A 22,238-nucleotide genomic window follows, 5' to 3' on the forward strand; every position below is an offset into this window, starting at 1 on the left:
ATTAGGGTTGATAAGGTGTTTCCTCGGACCCTGCGGGAGGCAAGTGCAGGTATTGCTTGGGCCCTCGCTGAGTTATTTAAATCATTTTTAGTGACAGATGAGGCACTGGAAGAACAGAGGATAGCTAATGTTGTTATTCTGTTTAAGAAAGGCCCTAAAAAGCAACCAGGAACTTGTAGGCTGGTGAGCTTGACATCAGTAGTGAGAAAGTTATTCCAAGGAATTCTAAGGGACCACATAGTTGAGTATTTTTTAAAATAATAGACTGATTAGGGATAGTCAGTATGGCTTTCCATGGTAGATTGTGTCTAACCAAGCTTAAGAGTTTTTCAAGGAAGTTCCCATGAAAGTTTATGAAGGCAAGGCAGTGGGTATTGTCTATATGAACTTTAGCAAGGCATTTGACAAGGTCCTGCATGGGAAGTTGGTCAAGAAGGTTCAGTTACTCGGCATTCAAGATGAGGTAGTAAATTGGATGAGATATCAGCTTTGCGTGAGAAGCTAGAGAGTGGTAGTAGATGGTTGCCTCTCTGATTGAAGGCCTGTGACAGGTGGAGTGCAGTAGGTATCAGTGCTGGGTCCATTGGTGTTTGTCATCTATGTCAGTGATCTAGATGATAATGTTAACTGATTTGGGGTGTGGAGGACAGTGAGAAAGACTATTAGAACTTGCAGCGCAATGTGGACCAGTTGGAAAAATGGACTGAAAAATGGCAAATGGAATTTAATGTAGACCAGTGCAAGATGTTACACTTTGGTAGGACCAGCCAGGCTGGGTTTTGCACAGTGAACTGTAGGGCACTGAGGAATGTGCCTTCATAAATCAAAGTGTTTAGTAGAGGAGATGGGAATGTTATGTTGAAGTTCAATAAGGCATTGGTGAGGTGTAATTTGGAGTATTGTGTGCATTTTGGTCACCTACTTACAGGAAAGATGTAAACAAGGTTGAAAGAATGCAGAGAAAATTTACAAGAATATTGCAGGTCTAGAAAACCTGAATTGTAAGGAAAGATTGAATAGGTTAGAACTTTCTTCCTTGGAAAGTAGATGATTGAGGGGATATTTGATAACTGTATACAAAATTGAGGGGTATAGATGGGGTAAATACAAGCAGGTTTTTTCCACTGAGGTTGTGTGAATGACAACTCGAGGTCATGGGTTGGGGTGAAAGGTGAAAAGTTTAAGGGGAACATGAGGGGAAATTTCACTCAGAGGGTTGTGAATGTGGAATGAGCTGCCAGTGCAAGTGGTGCATGTGAGCTCGATTTCGATGTTTAAGAGAAGTTTGGATAGGCAAGTAGATGTCAGTGGTATAGAGGGCTATGGTCAAGGTGCAGGTTGATGCGACTAGCTATTTTAAAATGCTGTACTTTTCTATGACTCGTTAGTATTTGAAATTCACCCCACTACTAAACTTGGAGATGAAATTAAAGCAGACTCCAGTCATGCAGTCGTGTGCAAATTGGGAGTAAAGTAGGGGCTGAGGACGTAACCTGGAGCACCAGTGATGAGGATAATTATGGCGGAGGTGTTGTTGCCAATCTGTACTGATTGTGGTCTGTTGGCCAGGAAGTCAAGGATCCACTAGGTATTGACTCTTATGGTCCGTAGCTTGGTGATGAGTTTGCTTGGAATTACAGTATTGAAGGTGAAGCTGTAGTCAATATAAAATAGTCTGATGTAGGTGTCTTTATGTCCAGAAGTTCCAGAGAAGAGTGATAGGGCCAGGGAATTTTGTTAGGAAGGTCAAGGATCCAGTTGTAAAGAGGGATGTTGACTCCAAGGTCTGGAGTTTGGAGATGAGTTTGCTCAGAATTATGGTATTGAAATTGGAGCTGTTGTCAATAAATAGACAGATTATAGATGTCTTTATTATTCAAATGCTTTAGAGGTGAATGTCGGGCCGGGGATGGACCTGCTGTACACCTGCTTCAGTGGTAGGCAGATTTCAGAGGTCAGAGTTCCTGTTCAGTTGAAGTTGATGTGAGCTATAACCAGCTTCTCAAAGAATTTCATGATGGTGGATGTCTGAGCCATTGGGGGTGGGGCAGTCATTAAGGCATATTTCCTTATTTGTTTGTTGCAGGGATGATTTCTCTTGCTGCTGCCATCAGAAAGAATGTATAGGACTCTCCACCAGGTTCAGGAGCAGTTATTATCCCTCAACCATCAGGCTCTTGAACCAATGGGGATGACTTTGCTCACCCCATCACTGAGCTGTTCCCATAACCTATGGACCTACTTTCAAGGACCCTTCATCTCATGTTCTCGATTGCTTGCTTTCTTTTATTTATTATTATTAATTTAAAAAAATTTCTTTTGACTATGAGATTTGTTGCCTTTTGCCTATTAATTGTTTGCCCTGTTGGTTGTGGTATTTCATTGATTATACTGTGTTCCTTGGATTTACTGAGTATGTCTGAAAGGAAATGAATCTTAGGGTTGTATATGGTGACATATATGTACTTTGATAAATTTATTTTGAATTTTAATAGTGCAGGTGGGAACCTCAGATTGAAGTTGTCTGTAGATACCACTGCCAGCTGATTGTGTAGAATCCAGAGACATGGCTGGTATTCCATCCAGGCCAGGTGCTTTGTGCAAGTTTGCTTTCTGGAGAACTGATCTGATATCTGCGATGATGAATGTGGATTCGTATGTGTTGGAGGCTGTTAGGGTAGGTGGTGACGTTTATTGCCCTTCTGTTCAAAATGTGCATAAAATGCATTGAGTTCACCGGTAAGGGATCTACTGTTGTTGGCGTTGCTGCCTGACTGTTTTGTAGCCTGTTATGGCATCCAAGTCCTACCACACAGACGGCTGGTCTAGGATTCAATTTTGGACTGGTATTGTCTCTTGGTATTCCTGATAGCTTTATGAAGGTGGTATCTTGGGATTTCTTGTGTAGGTCAAGGTGATTTGATTTGATCGCTGCAGTGCTGGACTTCAGTAAGGAATCCATCTCTCAGTTCATCCATTGTTTCTATTTTGGGACACACCTGGATTGTACTCTGTGGTATAAAGTCCCTGATGAAGGTGACTCATCTAGGTTGGCTGTTGGGTCTTTGATTATGGACCAGTCTACTAACTCAAAGCATTCATATAGAATTTCCTCTGTTTCTTCAGATTCTACTTTTCAGTTAGTGTTTGTTTGCAGTGAGAAAGAGCAATGGTCAAAGGTGCTTGGGGCTTCTGGTGGGACAGATATACTGCTAATATTTCAGTACCATACTCTTGGAGTAGGCCTGTTTGAAGTCACCGGCTGTGAGCAAGGAAACTAGACCCCTTGCAATCTGCCTACTGCTGCAACAGGTCTACAGTGGATACGATCTCACTGGCTCGCCACTCTGCCTTGGAGCACCTAGCCAACTGCAAAATATACATAAAGCTGCAGTATATCAATTACTCTTGGTGTTCAACACCCAACATTCCTTCAATATTAATCACCAAGCTTTAAAACCTGGGGCTTTCTGTAGCTGAATCGTTAACTTCCTATCGGGAGATTCAGTATGTATCGATAATAATGTCATCTCCCGGCTGACAATCAATGCAAGTGTACCTCAAAGATGTATGCTTAGCCCACTCTTAATTCTCTTTTCTCTCTGCATTTATGACTGTGTGGCTAAGCACAGTTCAAACACAATCTGTAAATTTGCAGATGACTGTTGGTAAAATTTCCAATGTGAAAGAGTTGTACAGGAGTGAGATAAACAACGACCTGCCACTCAGTGTCAGCAAGACCAGGGAATCGATGGAGGGAGAATTCAAAGGAACAGGCAGCAGTCAGAGTGAGCAGCTTTAGGCTTGTTGGTGTCAACATCTCAGAGGATCTATTTTGCTTATCACATTGTTGCAATCATGAATAAGGCAAAGCAGCAGCTCTACTTCATTAGGAGTTTGAGCAGATTTGATAATGTCACCAAAGAGACTTTAGCAGAGATTCTTAGAAATTTCTATAGATGTGCAGAGTACTTTGACTGTTTAGATCATCACCTGCTATGGAGAAGGATCACAACGTGCAGGATCACAAGAGGATGTAGAGGGTTGTAGCTTTATCCCAGCCACAACTCTCCATGCCATTGAGATATCTGCAAAAGTTGTGCGTCAAGAAGGCAGGATACATAATTCAGGACTCCCACCATCAGGGAGTTATTACCATTGCGGTGGGCAGTACAGGAGCCTCAGTATTTACAAGCAGCTTCTTCCTTTTTGCCATCAGATTTCTGAACAGTCCATGAAAACTACCTTGTTATTCCTTTCATTTTGTACTATTTATTTACTTATAGTATTTTTGTCTTTGTGCTGTACTGCTGCAAAACAAAAATTCATGTCATAAGTCAATGATTGTAAATCGAATTCTAATGAAGAAGAGGCCCATGGTATCCTGGTTCAAGGCTGTTGATCATGAAGCGTAGCTTATTGAGCATAAAGGATTACAGTTGCATGGAAGATTTGTGGATATCAAGTAGGCAGTCCATTCAACATCTTGAACTGGCACATACAGAGCACATTGAGCTGATGAAAATAGTAATATTAAATCTGTCTTTGCTGCACAAACCGGTGAAATGATTGAAGAATATTCTGAAGCAGATTTTTTTCTCTTCTAATTCTATTTGCACTTATTAAACTGGCTCATTTAGTGATATACATTCAGTTTAAAATTCTGAACATACAGAGCTGTTGTAAAAGTGCGAGGATGCTGTTTTGATCAGAGAGGAACAATTTCACTGTTGTGCACACAGCCTTTGTTTTTGTGGTCCCTGACAGAGTATCAAATGTGAAATAACCCAATGTAATTTATAGTAAAATGCAATGCTAGGCCATTAGATAAGCTTACAGGAATACTTGAAATGCTTTGCGACAGCTTTTGTGCATTTTGGTGCATTCTTTCTGTCATAGTGAAGCAGTGGAGAATATTCCCACAGTGATCAGCAAGGAGGTACACTGCTGGTTTAGGCACTGTGACATCTTGTCAAGTCCTCAATCAGGATATGAATTATTGAGTGAAAATGTCCAGAAATTTGAGGTAAATCAATGGCAAAAAGCCCCAATTTTAAATAAAAAGTGTTACTTTTGATGTGAAATGATTATTGAGGGAATTTGGTGTACTATAATAGGTGGCAAAGATGCAGATTTAATTTTGGTGGACTCTTGAAATAGCTGGATGAGACAGCTTTATACTCCTTTCAAAAATTTTGTTTATTAAAATTATCATTACAGGGAATGAAATATTTCCCTTTTTTTTGCACCTAACATCAGTATCAACTCTTCATAGACCAGGAAGAAATTGAAAATTGGGCTCTGAACCAGAAGGGATAACTTCACTCACCCCAACACTGAACTGACTCATCTTCAAGGACTCTACAACTCATGTTCTTATTTATTATTATTATTTCATTTTGTTTTTCTATTTGTAGAACTTGTCTTTTGCACAGCTTATCAAACTCAGTCCTGCAGTGTTTCATTTGAATACTTTATTGAATATTGCGTCTGAAGATAATAGCAGGACATGGTTTTGAATGCCTTAGAACTGGTTGGAAAAATAATCACTTTAGTCTGAATTTTGATGTGTACCTCAGTTTGATCAAACATTTCTGCTGCTTTATTAGTGTTGCTATGTTATGTGACTAATGACTCTTTTATTCTTTAGGTTTTTGCTGTAGTGTGACATGGAGGGTGCTACTGGTGTTGGAGGGACTTCAGATGATTTTGTAAGGTGAGTGTAAATCTCTGACTAGGGAAGTTTCCAAAGTCAGTTTCGTCAACAAAGACTTCAAAAATGTAAGCAAGGAGAATATTTATCCCACAACATTTTGTTTATTCTCCACCATAAATGTTGACTGACTTGTTGAGTTCGTCTGGCATTTTGTGTGTTATCCTCAAAATGAATTGTCTTTTATAGGTTTCATGGGTGTCGGAGGATCTGGTGCAGCAATAGGGTGCAGGTGGTACATTGCAGTGGGAGAATTTCGGAGACAGTTGTGCAAGAATTTTTGGAGTTGGTTAGCAGTAATTCAATACTTACAGAGGAAAATTTGGAAAACTACTCTTTGAATCTAGATGGAATAAAAAGACTATTGGAGAAAATGCAGTAACAATTGAAAATTATTTGAACCATATATTTTGGCAAGATTGCAATGAACCATATCCTTAGACTTTTAAGGTAGCTACAGTTGTCTATTGACAGAATGCACTGGTATCTATTAACCAATCAGCTAGAAATATGGCTTTATTGAAGTGGAGTGGGGTTAAGCACCAAAACATCTTGGTCTTTGGGCACCATGAGTTAGAAATAATCCCTTAGAATTGTCAGCTGTGGAATTCTTATACCTCTGGTTGGACATGTCCACTAACATAGAGCCAAAGTGATTTCTGCTGGAATTATGCAGAACAAGCATGTGCTTTCACTGTCTAGTGCCGTTTTGACCATAGCATTATAATTTTGGAGCTCAGTGTTTCAGCCAACATACTCTTCAGAGCAGAACGTGTTTGCATCAGGAAGGATCATTCATGTGCTGCCATCTTACCTTAATTTCCGGTAAGATGGCGACATTTGATTTCATGACAGATGCTGGTGATATTAAATCTGATTCTGCTTCTGCGGGGTTAACAAAGGGTGCTGCTGTTGTTTTTAAACATTTTTTATGATCACAAGATCCTGCTAGACATCAGGAACTTAAAAGTATTGCTGGTCTACCACATCAGCGAGTTGCTTGTTGGCAGAGGAACTGAAAGATCTGGACTTGGTGCAGATCATGCTGCTGCTTGCAACAGAGAGGCTTCAGAAGAGTTGGTAAAGAAAGAGGCCTGCAGTCTAATAGCGAGAGGCTATCTTAGTCGCTTTTCCTGTGATCACAGGATCCATTTGGACATTGTTAATGTGAGTCCGAGTTACTGGTGGACAGCAGGGATGGGTGGTCAGGGACCTGCATAGCCTCGGTCATAGTGAGGACTAGGCCTCAAGTCACGATGTTGCCTGTTTACAGTTGCCAGGGCAGAGGTGTTGGAGTACATGTGCTCCACTGGGTGCTCCTCCCTCCCTGTCCCCCAGTGTTCACTCTGCAGAAGGCTAGCTGTATTGTGGTTGACTGCAGATTTCTACGGCTCAGGGTCTGGACTATTTTTTTTGCTTGTGACTGTATTTTATTGATATCTCACATGTGCTGTGTGTGACTGTTAGTGCTGTGTTTTACACATTAACCGTGGTGTAACACTGTCTCACTTGGCTGTATTCATGTATGGTTGAATGACAATGAAACTTGAAGTACAATACAAAGAGAATTATGCATTATTTATAGGTCGGTTGCTGTTTGTTTTTTATATCCAATTCTCTGTATTAAATGCTTTCCATAATTTCAAATTCCAGAAGCCAGGCTGCATTTTTAGGAATAGGTGCTATAAAGGTTTTGCAGACTCCCAAGAACAAGTGAATTTCTTCCAGATGTACATCTGTTTATAAGTAATTTAATTGAAACGGTTGAGGACAGGAGCAGAGAATATGTAGAGCAGGACAAGTTGATGGAGGAGGGATTAAAAAAAAATTCAAGCTGGAGGTTTTGAGGATGTTTGTGAACAAGTCTCTGAATTGAGCCTTTGAGTACTGATGTGTGGGTAGTCCACATTTTAATCTTTACTGAAAGCTACCATCCTGTTGATTTTAAAAATGTAAAATCATTTAGATAAGAATTGCATTGCCGGTGCCTGTCAAGTGGGCCATGTCAAAGAGCTTAAAGGATATGAATCCATTCAGGCCAGAGATTTTGAGAGGTGTAACATTTTGAAATTTACAGGGCTGTTGTTTAAAAGTCCTGAGACATTCTTCACAAAGACTGTCAACTGTACTTAATTTGCTGCAAGAGCATAACAGACAGAGTGGTCATGAGGTTTTAACAGTAATGGCAACTTACCTGTGCTTCAGATGTCAGTGATTGCACATACTGACTGTGCCCTAATATGGAACCAATGTTCCACTTTGAGTTTGTATTATCACAGGTTGAGAGCCTGGTACACTTTGTTGTATAGCAGTTGTCATTGAAACCTCACAGCAAACTGAAATTTTGTTAGTAACTAAAAAGGCTGTTAACTAAATCTCTAGCTGTTGAGTCCAGTATATAACCAATATGTGATTTTGGCACACTTGTGCAACAACTGCTAATGGAGGAGCACGACAGTATGCCTTATACTGAGTTCGTCATACTATTCAACCTTGCTATCATCAGTGTGTAGCTTTTGCCTTCAGCTATTTCAAGAATTTAGAAGTGTGCAAGAAGTGTGGGCAGAAGTAGACAATTGATTCTCCAGGCTCACTCTTCCATTCAGCTAGATCACGACTGATCTTCCACTTCAGCTTTCAGCACTGTAATTCCAAGTAAACTTACCTTCAAGCTCTTAGAGCTGGGGCTCAACGCCTCTCTTTGCAACTGGATGCTTGACTTTCTGACAAACAGACTACAGTCATCACATCAATGGTGTTGAGCTGAGGGGGTTGATATTCAAGTTCCTAGGAGTGAACATCAGCTGCCTGTCCTCATAGCCACATAGCCAAGAAATATTGCCAGAACATCTACTTCAGGAGGCTATATTTGGCATGTTCCCTTTAACCCTCACCAATTCCTATCAATACACCATAGAAAACCTACTATCCAGATGCATCATGACTTGGTATGGCAACTGCTCTGCCCATCACAAGAAAATGTAGTGTCGTAGACATAACTCAGTTTATAATGATATAATGGAAGCAGCCCTCCATTGGCTGTTTACACTTTTTGCTGCTTCAGTCAAGCAGCCAATTTAATCAAAGAACCCACCCATCCTGGACATTCTGTCCTTCCTCCCCCCACCCCCATCATACAGAAGAAACCAGTGTTTGAAAGCATGTACCACCAGGCTTAAGGATAGCTTCAACCCCACTATTGAATGGTTCCCTAGTATCTAAGATAGGCTCTTGACCTCAGAATCCCCTTCGTTATGAGCTCGCACCTTATTGTCTGCCTGCAGTCTATTTTCTCTGTAACTGAGACTTCATTCTGCATGCATTCTGTTGTTTCCTTTGTACTGTGTTGATCACTGTAGTAATGAAATGATCTGTGTGCATGGCATGCAGTTTTTCCACCCTATCTCCCTACATGTGACAATAATAAACCAACATATCACGTATCAATGGGATCCCACTACCAAATTCCCTCCCCCGCTCTTTCTGCTTTCCGCAGGAATCGCTCCCTACACGACTCCCATGTCCATTCGTCGCCCCCCATCCCTTCCCACCGATCTCCGATCTCCCTCCTGGCACTTATCCTTGTAAACGGAACAAGTGCTACACCTGCCCTTACACTTCCTCCCTCACCACCATTCAGGGCCCCAGACAGTCTTTCCAGGTGAGGCAACACTTCACCTGTGAGTCGGCTGGTGTGGTATAATGCGTCCGATGCTCCTGGTGTAGCCTTTTATAGGTGAGACCCGACGCAGACTGGGAGACCGTTTCGCTGAACACCTACGCTCTGTCTGCCAGAGAAAGCAGGATCTCCCAGTGGCCACACATTTTAATTCCACATCCCATTCCCATTCTTATATGTCTATCCATGGCCGCCTCTACTGTCACGATGAAGCCACACTCAGGTTGGAGGAACAACACCTTGTATACCGGCTGGGTAGCCTCCAAACTGATGGCATGAACATTAACTTCTCCAACTTCCGTTAATGCCCCTTCTCACCTTCTTAACCCATCTCTGACATATTTAGTTGTTTGTTTTTTTCTCTCTCTGCCCATCACTCTGCCTGTTCTCTATCTCCCTCTGGTGCTCCCCTCCCCCTTTCTTTCTCCCTAGGCTTCCCGTCCCATGATCCTTTCCCTTCTCCAGCTCTTAATCACTTTTGCCAATCACCTTTCCAGCTCTTAGCTTCATCCCACCCCCTCTGGTCTTCTCCTGTCATTTCGCATTTCCTCCTCCCCCTCCTACTTTCAAATCTCTTACTATCTTTCCTTTCAGTTAGTCCTGATGAAAGGTCTCGTCCTGATGAAGGGTCTCGGCCTGAAACGTCGACAGCGCTTCTCCCTATAGACGCTGCCTGGCCTGCTGTGTTCCACCAGCATCTTGTGTGTGATATCACATTGAGCTCCATTTTCATCTGCTATCTATTGACACTTTTAATATCCAGAAATCTACCCATCTCCATTTTGGATGCAATCAAGGACTCTGCATTGGAAACCCTCAGTTGAAATGAATTCCAAATGTTTATCTTCTGAATAAAGAAATTCGTCCTCTTTACAGTCCCAAATGGCCTAGCCCTCATTTTGAGACTGACTCCATAGATACAACATCCTCCTTTTATTCCTGCTATCCCAGAAACCTGTCTAGTGAGTCTTCTCTATATCAAGTGTATCCCTTTTAAGTTTAAGTTCAAGTTTAATTATTATTCAACCATACATGAATACCCATGAGTACAGCAAACCAAAACAGCATTCCTCCAGGGCTAAGGTGCAAAACACAGAACCATCAGTCATATACAGCCCAAGACACACATAACACACATCAAATAGCAGTAAACATTCACTCAAAAATATATATGTGTCTGACATCACCGAATGACGTGTCTTGTAAATTTGATGATGCATGGGTGCAAGAACAAGCCCTCAGTAGTCAGCAGATAAACATAAGCAATCAATCCAGCTCATCTTCCACTGAGCAAACACTGGAGAAGAGCCAGCCCCCAATCCAGCTTGGGCGCCATGCCACACTGCTTCAGGCGCCTCCACTCCTGGATGCTTGCAACAGGCAAGCTTGCAGCATGAGGCCTAATCCTCACTACAGCCAAGGCCACGCAGCACTCTTGCTGTCCGTCTCTCCAATAAACCAGTGAACTGGACTTGGAGTATTTTGCATTACCAATGTCCAACAAGGTCTTGTGATTGTAAGAAAAACATCCAAAATATCCACTCACTGTTGGATTGCACACCGCCTTTGCGCACCTAATTCAAGACCTTTCTGTAACAGGCAGCAACACGGTCTGCACCAAGTTCAGCTCCTTGAGCTCCCCTGCTATCAAGCAACTCTCTCATGAAGTACACTTGCAGCACTTGAAGTTCTTAAACGTCCAACATAGCCTTGCAATTGTAAAAAAAAATGTTTAAACAAGACAAAAGCATGTTCAGTTGTCCCTGGAGAGGCTGCTGTGTTGGAGTGCGCCACAACCTTACCGGAGGTCTATATATACTTGGTACAGATACAGGTAAGGTATTCTTATTCCTTTGTCATGATCTGAATGAAGGACAAAGGAGGCTCAAATGACCAGCTCGTCTAATCTTAGTTAAATTCTTGCAAAAGAGGTTGCCTAGATTTCCTTATTTTCAACGTGATCTCACCACAAAGCACATCTACCCTTCCCCTCTCTGCATTCCACAGGGATTGTCTCTCAATGATTTTCTTGTCTGCTCATCCTTTAACGTGATCACTCTCCAGGCATGCTAAATGTTACACCTGCCAGGTGAAGCAGCACTGCCCATGTGAATCCATCAGTGTCATTTATTGCTTCTGGTGCTCCGGTGTGACTACCTTTACATCAGTGGAACCAGACACAGATTAGAGAATGACTTTGTCAAGCACCTTTGCTCTGTCCACCACAGCAGCGGGATCTTCTGGTGGGCAGCCATTTTAATTCCACTTCTCATTCTTACACTGACAGGCCTGTTCATAGCTGCCTCTGTCATGTTGAGGCCAGGCGCAGATTGTAGGAGCAGCATCTTATTCGATCTTGGTAGTCTCAATCTGATGCCGTGATGATTGATTTCTTTACCTTCCAATAACCACTCCCTTCTATTCTTTCTCCACAGCCTCCTGTTTTCTCTTATCACTGTGGCTCCACAACTCTTCTCTTTCCCTTCACCCACCCTCACAACCTGTCATTTGCATAAATTTTCTTAGCTCTAGTTTTGTACCTTCTTTATTCCATGGTTTACTGTCCTCTCCTGTCAGATTCCTCATCCACCATCACCTATCACTTCCCATCTTTTTACCTTCCTACCATTGATCTATCATATGCCAGCTCGTACTCCTTCTCTCCCCTCCCGCTCCCCAATCCTTTTATTCTATCCTCGACCTTCTTTCCCATCCCGATAAAGGGTCTTGGCCTGAAATGTTGATTATTCATTTCCCTTCAAAAACGCTACCTGATCCGCTAAGATTCCTCCCAACATTTTGTGCATGTTGCCCAGATTTCCTCGTCTCTTCATCTCTGTGGCAAGAGGATTTGAATACCAGAATAATGACATAAAACAAAATTGGCGGAGGGCAGATCAAGCAGCATATTTGAAGGAAAAAGATTGATCAATGGTTTGTTGTGACCCTGCATCAGGAATCAGTAAGTATGTAGTGCTCTTTCTACTGTGTACCTCCAATAGCAGTCAATGCATAGAAGGTGTGTTCCAGCTGGCTAATGATTTTCTGTCAGATTTTGCTAAAATTACTAAGATAGTTCTTTTCTGAGAGTTATGAAATATCTGCTACTGTCCAACATTTCCTTTCCCCATTCCTAACTCTATCTTCATAATATTGTATTTGCCTTTATTTAAAAGAAGTTTCAGGTCCAGGCTTGCTGTGCTCAAACAGAATTCTATCAGATTCCTCAGGAATGTTCTATTGAGGTTATTGATCTTGTCTCTTTCTGATCAGTTTGTGCATGAAGAACTCATTCAAGTGTAAAAAAAAACCTCAATTCCTCACTTAGTAACATTTCCATGCTGTAGTTGTGGTGAATCATCACTGCATCTACTTAATCATGAGACATTTCCTAAATAAATATTCAATAAGGAATTCATAAATTAGGTAATGCTCTAGCTCGGAAAAGAGTGAATTGTCCAAGTACCAGCATCAGGGTTATTTTCACTGATGTTTGTCTTGAAATTTGTTGTTTTGTGGCAGCAGTACAGTGTAATACATAGAAAATTACAATAAGAATATATTTTAAACAATAGTGCAAAAAGAAAGCCAAATATTGAGGTAATGTTCAGGGTCCTTAATAATGGAAGCCACCTTCCTAAGGCATTGATTGTCCTTGATGGTGGGAAGTCTAGTGCCCATGCTGTAGTTGGCTTGAGTCTACAACCTTCAACATCTTTTTCTGATCTTGTTAATTGGGCCTCCATACCAGGTGGTGATGTAACCAGTCAGAATGCTCTCTATGGTACATCTGTAGAAATTTGCAAGAGTTTGTAACTCCTAATGAAATATAGCCACTGTCATGCCACTTTTGTGATTGCATCAATATGTTGTGCTCCGGATAGATCTTCAGAAATGTTGACACCCTGGAACTGCTCACCTTTTCTACTTTTGACACCTCTAATAACTGCTGTGTGTTTTCTCTATTTCCCCTTCCTGGAGTCCCCAATTAGTTCCTTGGTCTTGCAGGCATCGAGTACAAGGTTGTTGTTTTTGCATTACTCATGAGCCGATCTATTTTACTCCTGCACATTTCCTTGTCAGCGTGAGATCTGCCAACAAAGTGGCCTTTTACTATGCTTACCCTGGCTGTGGCATGGCTGGTTGAAGGACTGCAACTTTTAATGGTGGAGAGAGCAAAGAGATTGGGGATTAACCATGAGCAATATTTGGAGGCGTGAGTCTGCAGATGCTAGAATCTGGGGCAAAACACATACTGTTGCGGGATGCTGCTAAGTAGCATTTGTCAAGAGATAAAAGGTTGCAAAGCTTGTGACTAGGTTGAGAGAGTACACTAGGTTGATCTTGGCTGAAGTGTTACGAACAAGTATGTCCACAATATTTTTGGAAAGATTTAAAGAGCATGGATTGAAAAGAAGTTACTGAGACTTCCCAAACAGAAGCCCTGGATGAACCAGGTGATTTGCTTTCTGCTGAAGACTAGATCTCTGGCGTTCAAGACTTATGATCAAGAAGACAAAAAGTCCAGGTACAACGTATGGCAGACCATTGTGAGAGCAGAAAGGCTATTCTATTTGAATTTTGTGACCCAACTGGATGCCCGACTGCCGTGGCAAAGTTTGCACACCATTTCTTCCGATAAGACAAAAGCTAAAAGCTCCAAAAGGTGAATGTTCAGACCCCGGTGGTATAACTGGCAGTTACTGAAAACCTGTGCCGACTAACTGGCAGGATACCATGGATATTTTCCACCTCTCACAGCTGCAAGTTGAGCTGCCTCAATGACTATCCCCTGAAACTCATCTACAGTTGTTTTCTTGTATTTTCAGAAGGCCTTTGACAAATTGCTGTACATGAGGCTGCTTAACAATACATCTTTTTTGACCTATGGTATTATAGGAAAGATACTAGTATGGATAGAAGAATGGCTGACTGGAAGGAGGGAAAGTGGGAATAAAGGCAGGCTTTTCTGGTGGCTGCCGGTGACTAGTGGTGTTCCACGGGTAGATATTGGGACTGCTTCTTTTCACTTTATACAGTTGTAATGCCCTAGTTAAGATTTTTACTGCTGTGCTGTAGGTATTTCATTTAGCAACTCTGTAAGAGCAGTCTGTTCTGCTTTCAGCTTGTTTGGGTTTGAGCTGAGATAAGGGGCTTTGTTGTTTAACCTCGGAATGTGGTGTCAGCCAGTCAGGATGTTGAAATTGGGAGAAGGTTCTAGAGAATGCTGTCCAGAGTGTTTTTGTGATAGACACTGGTGTGAGTCGAGGTCTTTGTTGGCAGGAGTTGGGAGAAGACAGGAGGGAAGATGGCGGAGGATGTCATTCCTGTTGCACAAGGTGCTTTATGCAGATAAATGGCTTCAAGGAAGAAGAAGCAATACTCCTGTGGGAGAGCCCATTTGTTTGAGATGGATTTTGAGTGACCTTTGCAAGGTGCAGTGTGTGCATTGAAAACAATGGCTTCTGGAGGATTTGAGCTCCACTGTGCACATGTGACTGTTTAAGTTTTTGTTTTTCTTTAATAACTGTTTGCTTAAGCTAACATTCTTAAATATACTTTATAATTGTATGCAGTGTATGATCTATTATTTCTTGCCAATGGGCAATTGCTGGGGGCAGTAAATCACACAGCATTCACACAAACTGGGGTTTTGGTGGGTGAGACATCCCAACCTTGAGGATTTAGCGGGATCAAAGTGGTATACACCCTAGGCGAATGAAGTCCGAGAAAGGTGGGTTTCTCACCACGGAATCCAGTGGCTGTTAGCGAGTGGCCAACAAGGCGCATTTCCAGAGATGTCCAGTAAAAAGGGGTTTCACAGTACTGTGCAAAAGTCTTAGGCATGTATAGCTGTAGTAATTTTATGTATTGCACTGTATTACTGCCACAAAAAAATGACATATATGAGTTATGATAAACCTGATTCTGATATGGGTGTCTAATATGGACTGAGAGTGGGAAGGGGGCAGGAAGAGGGGAATCATCGTTGGAAAAAGGGGAAAGGAGGGGGGAGGGAACAGGAAACACCACCGAGACATTCTGTAATGATGAATAGACCAAATGTTTGGAATCAAATGACCTTGCCTGGCCTTGGCTGGGCATGTCTGCTTCTGCACTGCTCCCTGCCCCCGGCACTCTTTCTCTGCCACCTGTCCCACACCCTTCCCACAATGCTCTGTCTCTGCCATTCCCAACATCCTTTGCTCCTGCCAGATTTACAAACTCGCTCTCTGCTTCACGTTGACAAATAAAATACTGTGCAAAAGTCTTAGGCACTCGAGCCTTATACATGTACTTAAGACTTTTGCACAACACTGTATGTCAATGATTTGGGTGATGGAATTGATGACTCTGTGGCCAGGTTTACAGGTGATACAAAGATAGATGTAAGGCAGGTAGTGTTGAGGAAGCAGGGAGTCTGTAGAGGGAATCAGTCAGATTGGGAGGGTGGGCAAAGAAGTGGCAGATGGAATATAGTGGAGGGAATTGTATGGTCATGCACTTTGATAGAAGGAATAAAGTTATAGACTTTCTAAATTTTCGTATTTGCTAAGTGGAAAGAATATTCTAAAATCAGCTGCAAAGGGACTTGAGAGCCCTTGTTCAGGATTCCATAAAGGTTAACTTGCAGGTTGAATTGTTGGTAAGGAAGGCAGATGCAATATGAGCACTCATTTTGCGAGGATTAGAATACAAGAGCAAGGATGTAATGCTGAGGCTTTATAAGACATTGATCAGACTGCATTTAGATTGTGAGCAGGTGGACACTTTTCAAAGAAAACATGTGCTGACATTGGAGAGGGTCCAGAAGAGCTTCACTAGAATGATTCTGAGAATGAAGGGGTTGACGTATGAAGAGCATTTGATGGCTCTGGGCTTGCACTGGCTAGAGTTCAGAAGAATGGGAGGGGGGGAATCTTATTGAAACCTATTGAATATTGAAAGGTTTAGATGGAGTGGATGTGGGAGGATGTTTGCTGTAGTGTAGGAGTTTAGGACCAGAGGGCATAGCCTCAGAATAGAGGACATCCATTTAGAAGAGAAATGAGGAATTTGTTTAGCCAGAGGGAGATGAATCTGTGGAATTCATTGTCTTGGACAGCTGTGGAGGCCAAGTCATTGAGTGTATTTTAAGCGAAGGTTGTTAAGTTCTTGATTAGTCAGTGTGTCATAGGCTATGTGGAAAATGCAGGAGTATGGGTTTGAGAGGGATAGTAAATCAGCCATGATGGAAGACGGAGCAGACTTGATGGGCTGAATGGCTTAAATCTGCTCCTCTGTCTTATGGTTGCATGAAGTGGTTTGAGTGGTTGGTTACGGCTAGAATCAACTCTTGCCTGAGTAAGGACCTGGACCTACTGCAGTTTGCTCACCACCATAATAGATATACAGTGGCATGCAAATGTCTGGGCACCCCTGGTCAAAATTTCTATTACTGTGAATAGCTAAGCGAGTAAAAGATGACCTGGTTTTGAAAAGGCATAAAGGTAAAGATGACACATTTCTTTAATATCTTAAGCAAGGAAAAGGGTCTGAAGCAAAATTTGGGCACCCTGCATGATCAGTACTTAATAACTCTAACACCCTTCCCTTGGACAACATCGGTGGCGTGGAGGGGAGAGACTTGCAGCTTGCGCAACTGCCGGTCTTCCATTTAAAAAAAATCCTTGTCCAGGCTAGCGCCCTGGAAACTTTCCAAGGCGCAAATCCATGGTCTATTGAGACTAACAGAGGCCTACTACTTAGTAACACCCCCTTTGGCAAGTACCACAGCTTGTAAATGCTTTCTGTAGCCAGCTAAGAGTCTTTCAAACTTGTTTGGGGGATTTTTGCCCATTCTTCCTTGCAAAAGGCTTCTAGTTCTGTGAGATTCTTGGTCCCTCTTGCACGCACTGCTCTTTTGAGGTCTATGCACAGATTTTTGATGATGTTTAGGTCAGGAAACTGTGAAGGCCATGGCAAAACCTTTCAGCTTGCACCTTTTGAGGTAGTCGATTGTGGATTTTGTTGTGTGTTTAGGATCATTATCCTGTTGTAGAAGCCATCCTCTTTTCATCTTCAGCTTTTTTTTACAGACGGTGTGATGTTTGCTTCCGGAATTTGTTGGTATTTAATTGAATTCATTCTTCCCTCTTCCAGTGAAATGTTCCCTGTGCCACTGGCTGCAACACAAGCCCAAAGCATGATCGATCCACTCCCGTGCTTAACAGTTGGAGAGGTGTTCTTTTAATGAAATTCTGCACCCTTTTTTCTCCAAACATACCTTTGCACATTGCAGCCAGAAAGTTCTATTTTAACTTCATCAGTAGGACTTGTTTCCAAAATGCATCAGGCTTGTTTAGATGTTCCTTTGCGAGCTTTTGACGCTGAATTTTGTGGTGAGGACATAAGAAAGGTTTTCTTCTGATGACTCTTCCATGAAGGTCATATTTGTGCAGATGTCACTGCACAGTAGAACAGTGCATCACCACTCCAGAGTCTGCTAAATCTTCCTGAAGGTCTTTTGCAGTCAAACAGGGCTTCTGATTTGCCTTTCTAGCAATCCTATAAGCAGTTTTCTTGGTCTTCAAGTTCTCAACTTGACTTCCACTGTTCCTGTTAACTGCCATTTCTTAATTACATTATGAACTGCGGAAACAGCTACCTGAAAAGGTTTTGCTATCTTCTTACAGCCTTCTCCTGCTTTGTGGGCATGATTTATCTTAATTTTCAGAGTGCTAGGCAGCTGCTGAGAGGAGCCCATGGCTGCTGATATTTGGGACAAGGTTTGAGGAGTCAGGGTATTTATAAAGCTTTAAAATTAGCATCACCCGGCCTTTCCTAACAATGACTGTGACCAAGTCATAGCCCTAACAAGCTAATTAAGGTCTGAGACCTTGGTAAAAGTTATCTGAGAGCTCAAATCTGTTGGGATGCCCAAACTTTTGCATGGCTCTCCTTTCCTTTTTTTTTCCCCCACTCTAAAATTGTACAAAACAAAAATAATGTACTAATCTTGCTTAGAATGTTGAAAAGAATGTTTCATCTTCAACTTTATGACTTGGAAATCAATTCATCTTCTCCCCAACTATTCACAGTAACAGAAATTTTGACCAGGGTTGCCCAAACTTTTGCATGCCACTGTATAGTGGATGCAATCTCACTGGCTCTCCACTTGGCTTTGCAGCACCTGGAAAACAGCAGTACTTATGTCAGTTTGTGTGCATCAATTATTGTTCAGTGTTCAACATCTTCATCGCCTCAGTACTGTTCTTCAAGCTTATAAATGTTCCTCTGCAACGGGATCCACAACCTCGTTATCAGCAGACCGTAATATGTGGATTGCTAATAACATCATCCCGTGTTGACGATCAATGCTTGTGCACCTTAAGAACGCATGCTTAGCTCTCTGCTCTATTTTCTGTAAATTCATGACTGTGGTTAGGCACAGCTCAAATGTCATCTATAAGTTTGCCAGTGACACCACTGTAGGCAGAATCTCAGAAGGTGACTAGGAGGCGTAAAGGAAGGTGATAGATCGGCTGGTTGAGCAGTGTTGCAATAATAATCTTGCATTCAATGTCAGCAGGACTAAGGAATTATTTTTCGATTTCAGAAAGGGGAAGTTGGGAGAACACACATCAGTCCTCATTGAGGGGTCAATGTTGAAAATGGTGAGCAACTTCAAATTCCTGAGCATTAATATCTCAGAGAATCCTAACAATTGATGAAGTTGCAAAGAAGGCACGCCCGAGGCTATACTTCATTGGAAGTTTGAGGAGATTTGTTACAAGTTTCTAAAGATTATTGTGGACGGTATTCTAACTGGTTGCATCACAGCCTGGTATGGAGGCTTTTGCACAGGATTGCAAGAGGCCGCAAAGGGTTGAAGACTTGGCCAGTTGCATCATGGGCACCAGCCTCCCTAGCTTTGAGGCAGTGTGTCAAGAAGACAGCATTCATCATTAAAGACCCTCACCATCTGGGACATGCCCTTTTCACATTGCTTCCATCAGGAAGGAGGTATAGGAACATAAAGACTCAACATTTAAAAAACAGCTTCTTCCCCTCCTGTCAAATTTCTGAATAGTCCATGAATATTACCTCAGTATTCATTTACTTGCATACTTATTTATTTTTGTAACTTATTGAAGCTTTGTCTTACACTGCTGTTGCAACAAATTTCATGACGTATATCAGTGATAATAAACCTGACTGTGATTTATGATTCTGCAGGTTTACCTTGGATAGGGGAGACAGTTGTTATTAGTTATTGGTTTTGAATAGTGGGTTGGAAGAGTTGGGTTGGAGGGGCAGGGATTCAGAATTTTGGATCATTGGGACCTCTTCTGGGGCAGGTGTGACCTGTACAAATAGTGTAGGTTGCACTTGAATCGGATGGGGACCAATATCCTGGCAGGGAGGGTTTAAACCAGATTTGCAGGGGGTTGGAGACCGAAGTAAAGAGGCAGAAGATGGGGATGTTGGAGCACAAGTAGAGACAGCTTGCAGGGAGTTGGTGAGGAATAATAGGCAGATGTTAGAGCAAAGATGCACGCAGCCTGATGGTTTGAGATGTCTATTTTAATGCAAGGAGTATCGTAAACAAGACAGATGAACTTAAGAGCGTGGATTAATACATGGAACTGTGACATTGTGACCAATACAGAAACTTGGATGTCTCAGGAGCAGGAACGGCTGCTGAGTGTGCCAGGCTTTAGATGTTTCAAAAAGAACAGAGGGAGGCAGAAGAAGTAGGGATAGTGTCACGACTTCAGAAAAGGAGGAAGTCATGGAGGAATTGTCTACTGAGTCAGAGTGGGTGGAAGTCAGAAACAGGAAAGGGGCAATAACTCGGTGCTTTTTTTTTATAGATTACCCCCCCCCCCCCCCAATAGTAATGGGGATATAGAGGAGCAGATAGGGAGGCAGATTCTGGAATAGTGCAATAATAATAGGGTTGTTGTGATGGGAGAAGTTAACTTTCCCAATATTGATTGGCATCTCCTTAACGCAAGGAGTTTAGATGGAGTGGAGTTTGTTAGGAGTGTTCAGAAAGGTTTCCTGACACTGTATATAGATAAGCCAACTGGAGGAGAGGTTGTAATTGATCTGGTATTGGGAAATGAACCTGGTCAGGTGTCAGATCTCTCAGTGGGATTGCATTTTGGACGTAGTGACCACAACTTTCTCCTTCATCATAGTGCTGGAGAGGGGTAAGAGCAGACAATTTGGGAAAACATTTAATTGGAGTAGGGGGAAATACGATGCTATTAGGCAGGAACTTGGGAGCAGATGTTCACAGGGAAATGCACGGCAGAAATGTGGCAAATGTTCGGGGAATAGTTGCATAGATATGTTCCATTGAGGCAGGGAAAGGATTGTAGGGTTAAAGAACTGTGGTGTACAAAAGATGTAGAAAATCTAGTTAAAGAAGAAAAGAAAAGCTTACGAAAGGTTCAAGAAACTAGGCCACTAGCTCTAGAAAATTACGAGGTTGCTAGGAAGGAGCTTCAGAATGGAATTAGGAGAGCCAGAAGAGGCCTTGGTGAGCAGGATTAAGGAAAACCCCAAGATATTCTATAAGTATGTGAAGACCAAGAGGATGAGCTGTGTGAGAATAGGACCAATCAAGTGCGATAGTGGAAACGTGCATGGAGTCAGAGGTACTTAATGAATACTTTGTTTCAGTAGGGAAGAAGACCTTGACAATTGTGGGGATGACTTACAGCGGAGTGAAATGCCTGAGCATATAGACATTAAGAAGGTGGATGTGCTGGAGCTTTTGAAAAGCATCAAGTTGGATAAGTCACTGGAACCAGATGAGATATACCTCAGGCTACTGTGGAAAGCGAGGGAGGAGATTGTTGAGCCTCTTGCGATGATCTGTGCGTAATCAATAGGGGCAGGAGAGGATTGGAGGGTTGCAAAGGTTGTTCCTTTGTTTAAGAAAGGGAGTAGAGATATCCCGGGAAATTATAGACCAGTGAGTCTGACTTCAGTGGTGGGCAAGTTGATGGAGAAGATCCTGAGAGGCAGGATTTATGAGCATTTGGAGAGACACAATCTGATTAGGGATAGTCAGCATGGCTCTGTCAAGGGCAGGTTGTGCCTTATGAGCCTGATTGAATTCTTCGAGGATGTAACAAAACACATTGAAGGTAGAACAAAGGATGTAGTGTATATGGATTTCAGTAAGACGTTTGATAAGAGTCCCCACGCATGGCTCCTTCAGAAAGTAAGGAGCCATGGGATCCAAGGAGACCTAGCTTTATGGATCCAAAATTGGCTTGCCCACAGAAGGCAAAAGGGTGGTTGTGGATGGTTCATATTCTGCATGGAGGTCAGTGACCAGTGGTGTCCCGCAGGTATCTGTTCTGGGACCCCTCCTCTTTGTGATTTTTATAAATGACCTGGATGAGGAAGTAGAAGGGTGGGTTAGCAAGTTTGCTGATGACACAAAAGTTGGGGTTGTTGTGGATAGTCTGGAGGGTTGTCAGAGGTTGCAGTGGGGCATTAGTACAATGCAAAACTGGGCTGAGATGTGGCGGATGGACTTTAACCCTGATAAGTGTGAAGTGGTTCATTGTGGTAGGTCAAATTTGAAGACACAATATAATATTAATGGTAAGATTCTTGGCAGTGTGGAGGATCTGAGAAATCTTGGGGTCCATGTCTATAGGGCACTCAAAGCTGCTGCGCAGGTTGACAAGTGTTGTTAAGAAGGCGTATGGTGTATGGCATTCATCAGCTGTGGGATTGAGTTCAAGAGCCATGAGAAAGTTACAGCTATACAAGATCTTGGTCAGACCCCACTTGGTGTACTGTGTTTAGTTCTGGTCACCTCACTACACATAGATACTA

The 22,238-nt window shown here is 42.3% G+C and overlaps 1 protein-coding gene across 7 annotated transcripts in view; it reads left to right on the forward strand.

Moving 5' to 3' along the window:
* Positions 1-22,238, forward strand: part of LOC132385221 (rho GTPase-activating protein 32-like) — a 556,026-nt gene that overhangs the window by 144,703 nt on the left and 389,085 nt on the right. For 6 of the 7 annotated variants that reach the window (XM_059957165.1, XM_059957162.1, XM_059957163.1 and 3 more), the window contains one exon: positions 5,651-5,716. The exons of the other annotated variant lie outside the window; for it this stretch is intronic. In XM_059957165.1, coding sequence (XP_059813148.1) covers positions 5,670-5,716 — 47 coding nt within the window. In that variant the 5' untranslated portion in view covers positions 5,651-5,669. The remainder of the gene's footprint in view (positions 1-5,650; positions 5,717-22,238) is intronic. 7 annotated transcript variants of the gene reach the window in all.

Source organism: Hypanus sabinus, chromosome X2 (genome assembly GCF_030144855.1).
Source record: "Hypanus sabinus isolate sHypSab1 chromosome X2, sHypSab1.hap1, whole genome shotgun sequence".
Taxonomy (NCBI): domain Eukaryota; kingdom Metazoa; phylum Chordata; class Chondrichthyes; order Myliobatiformes; family Dasyatidae; genus Hypanus; species Hypanus sabinus.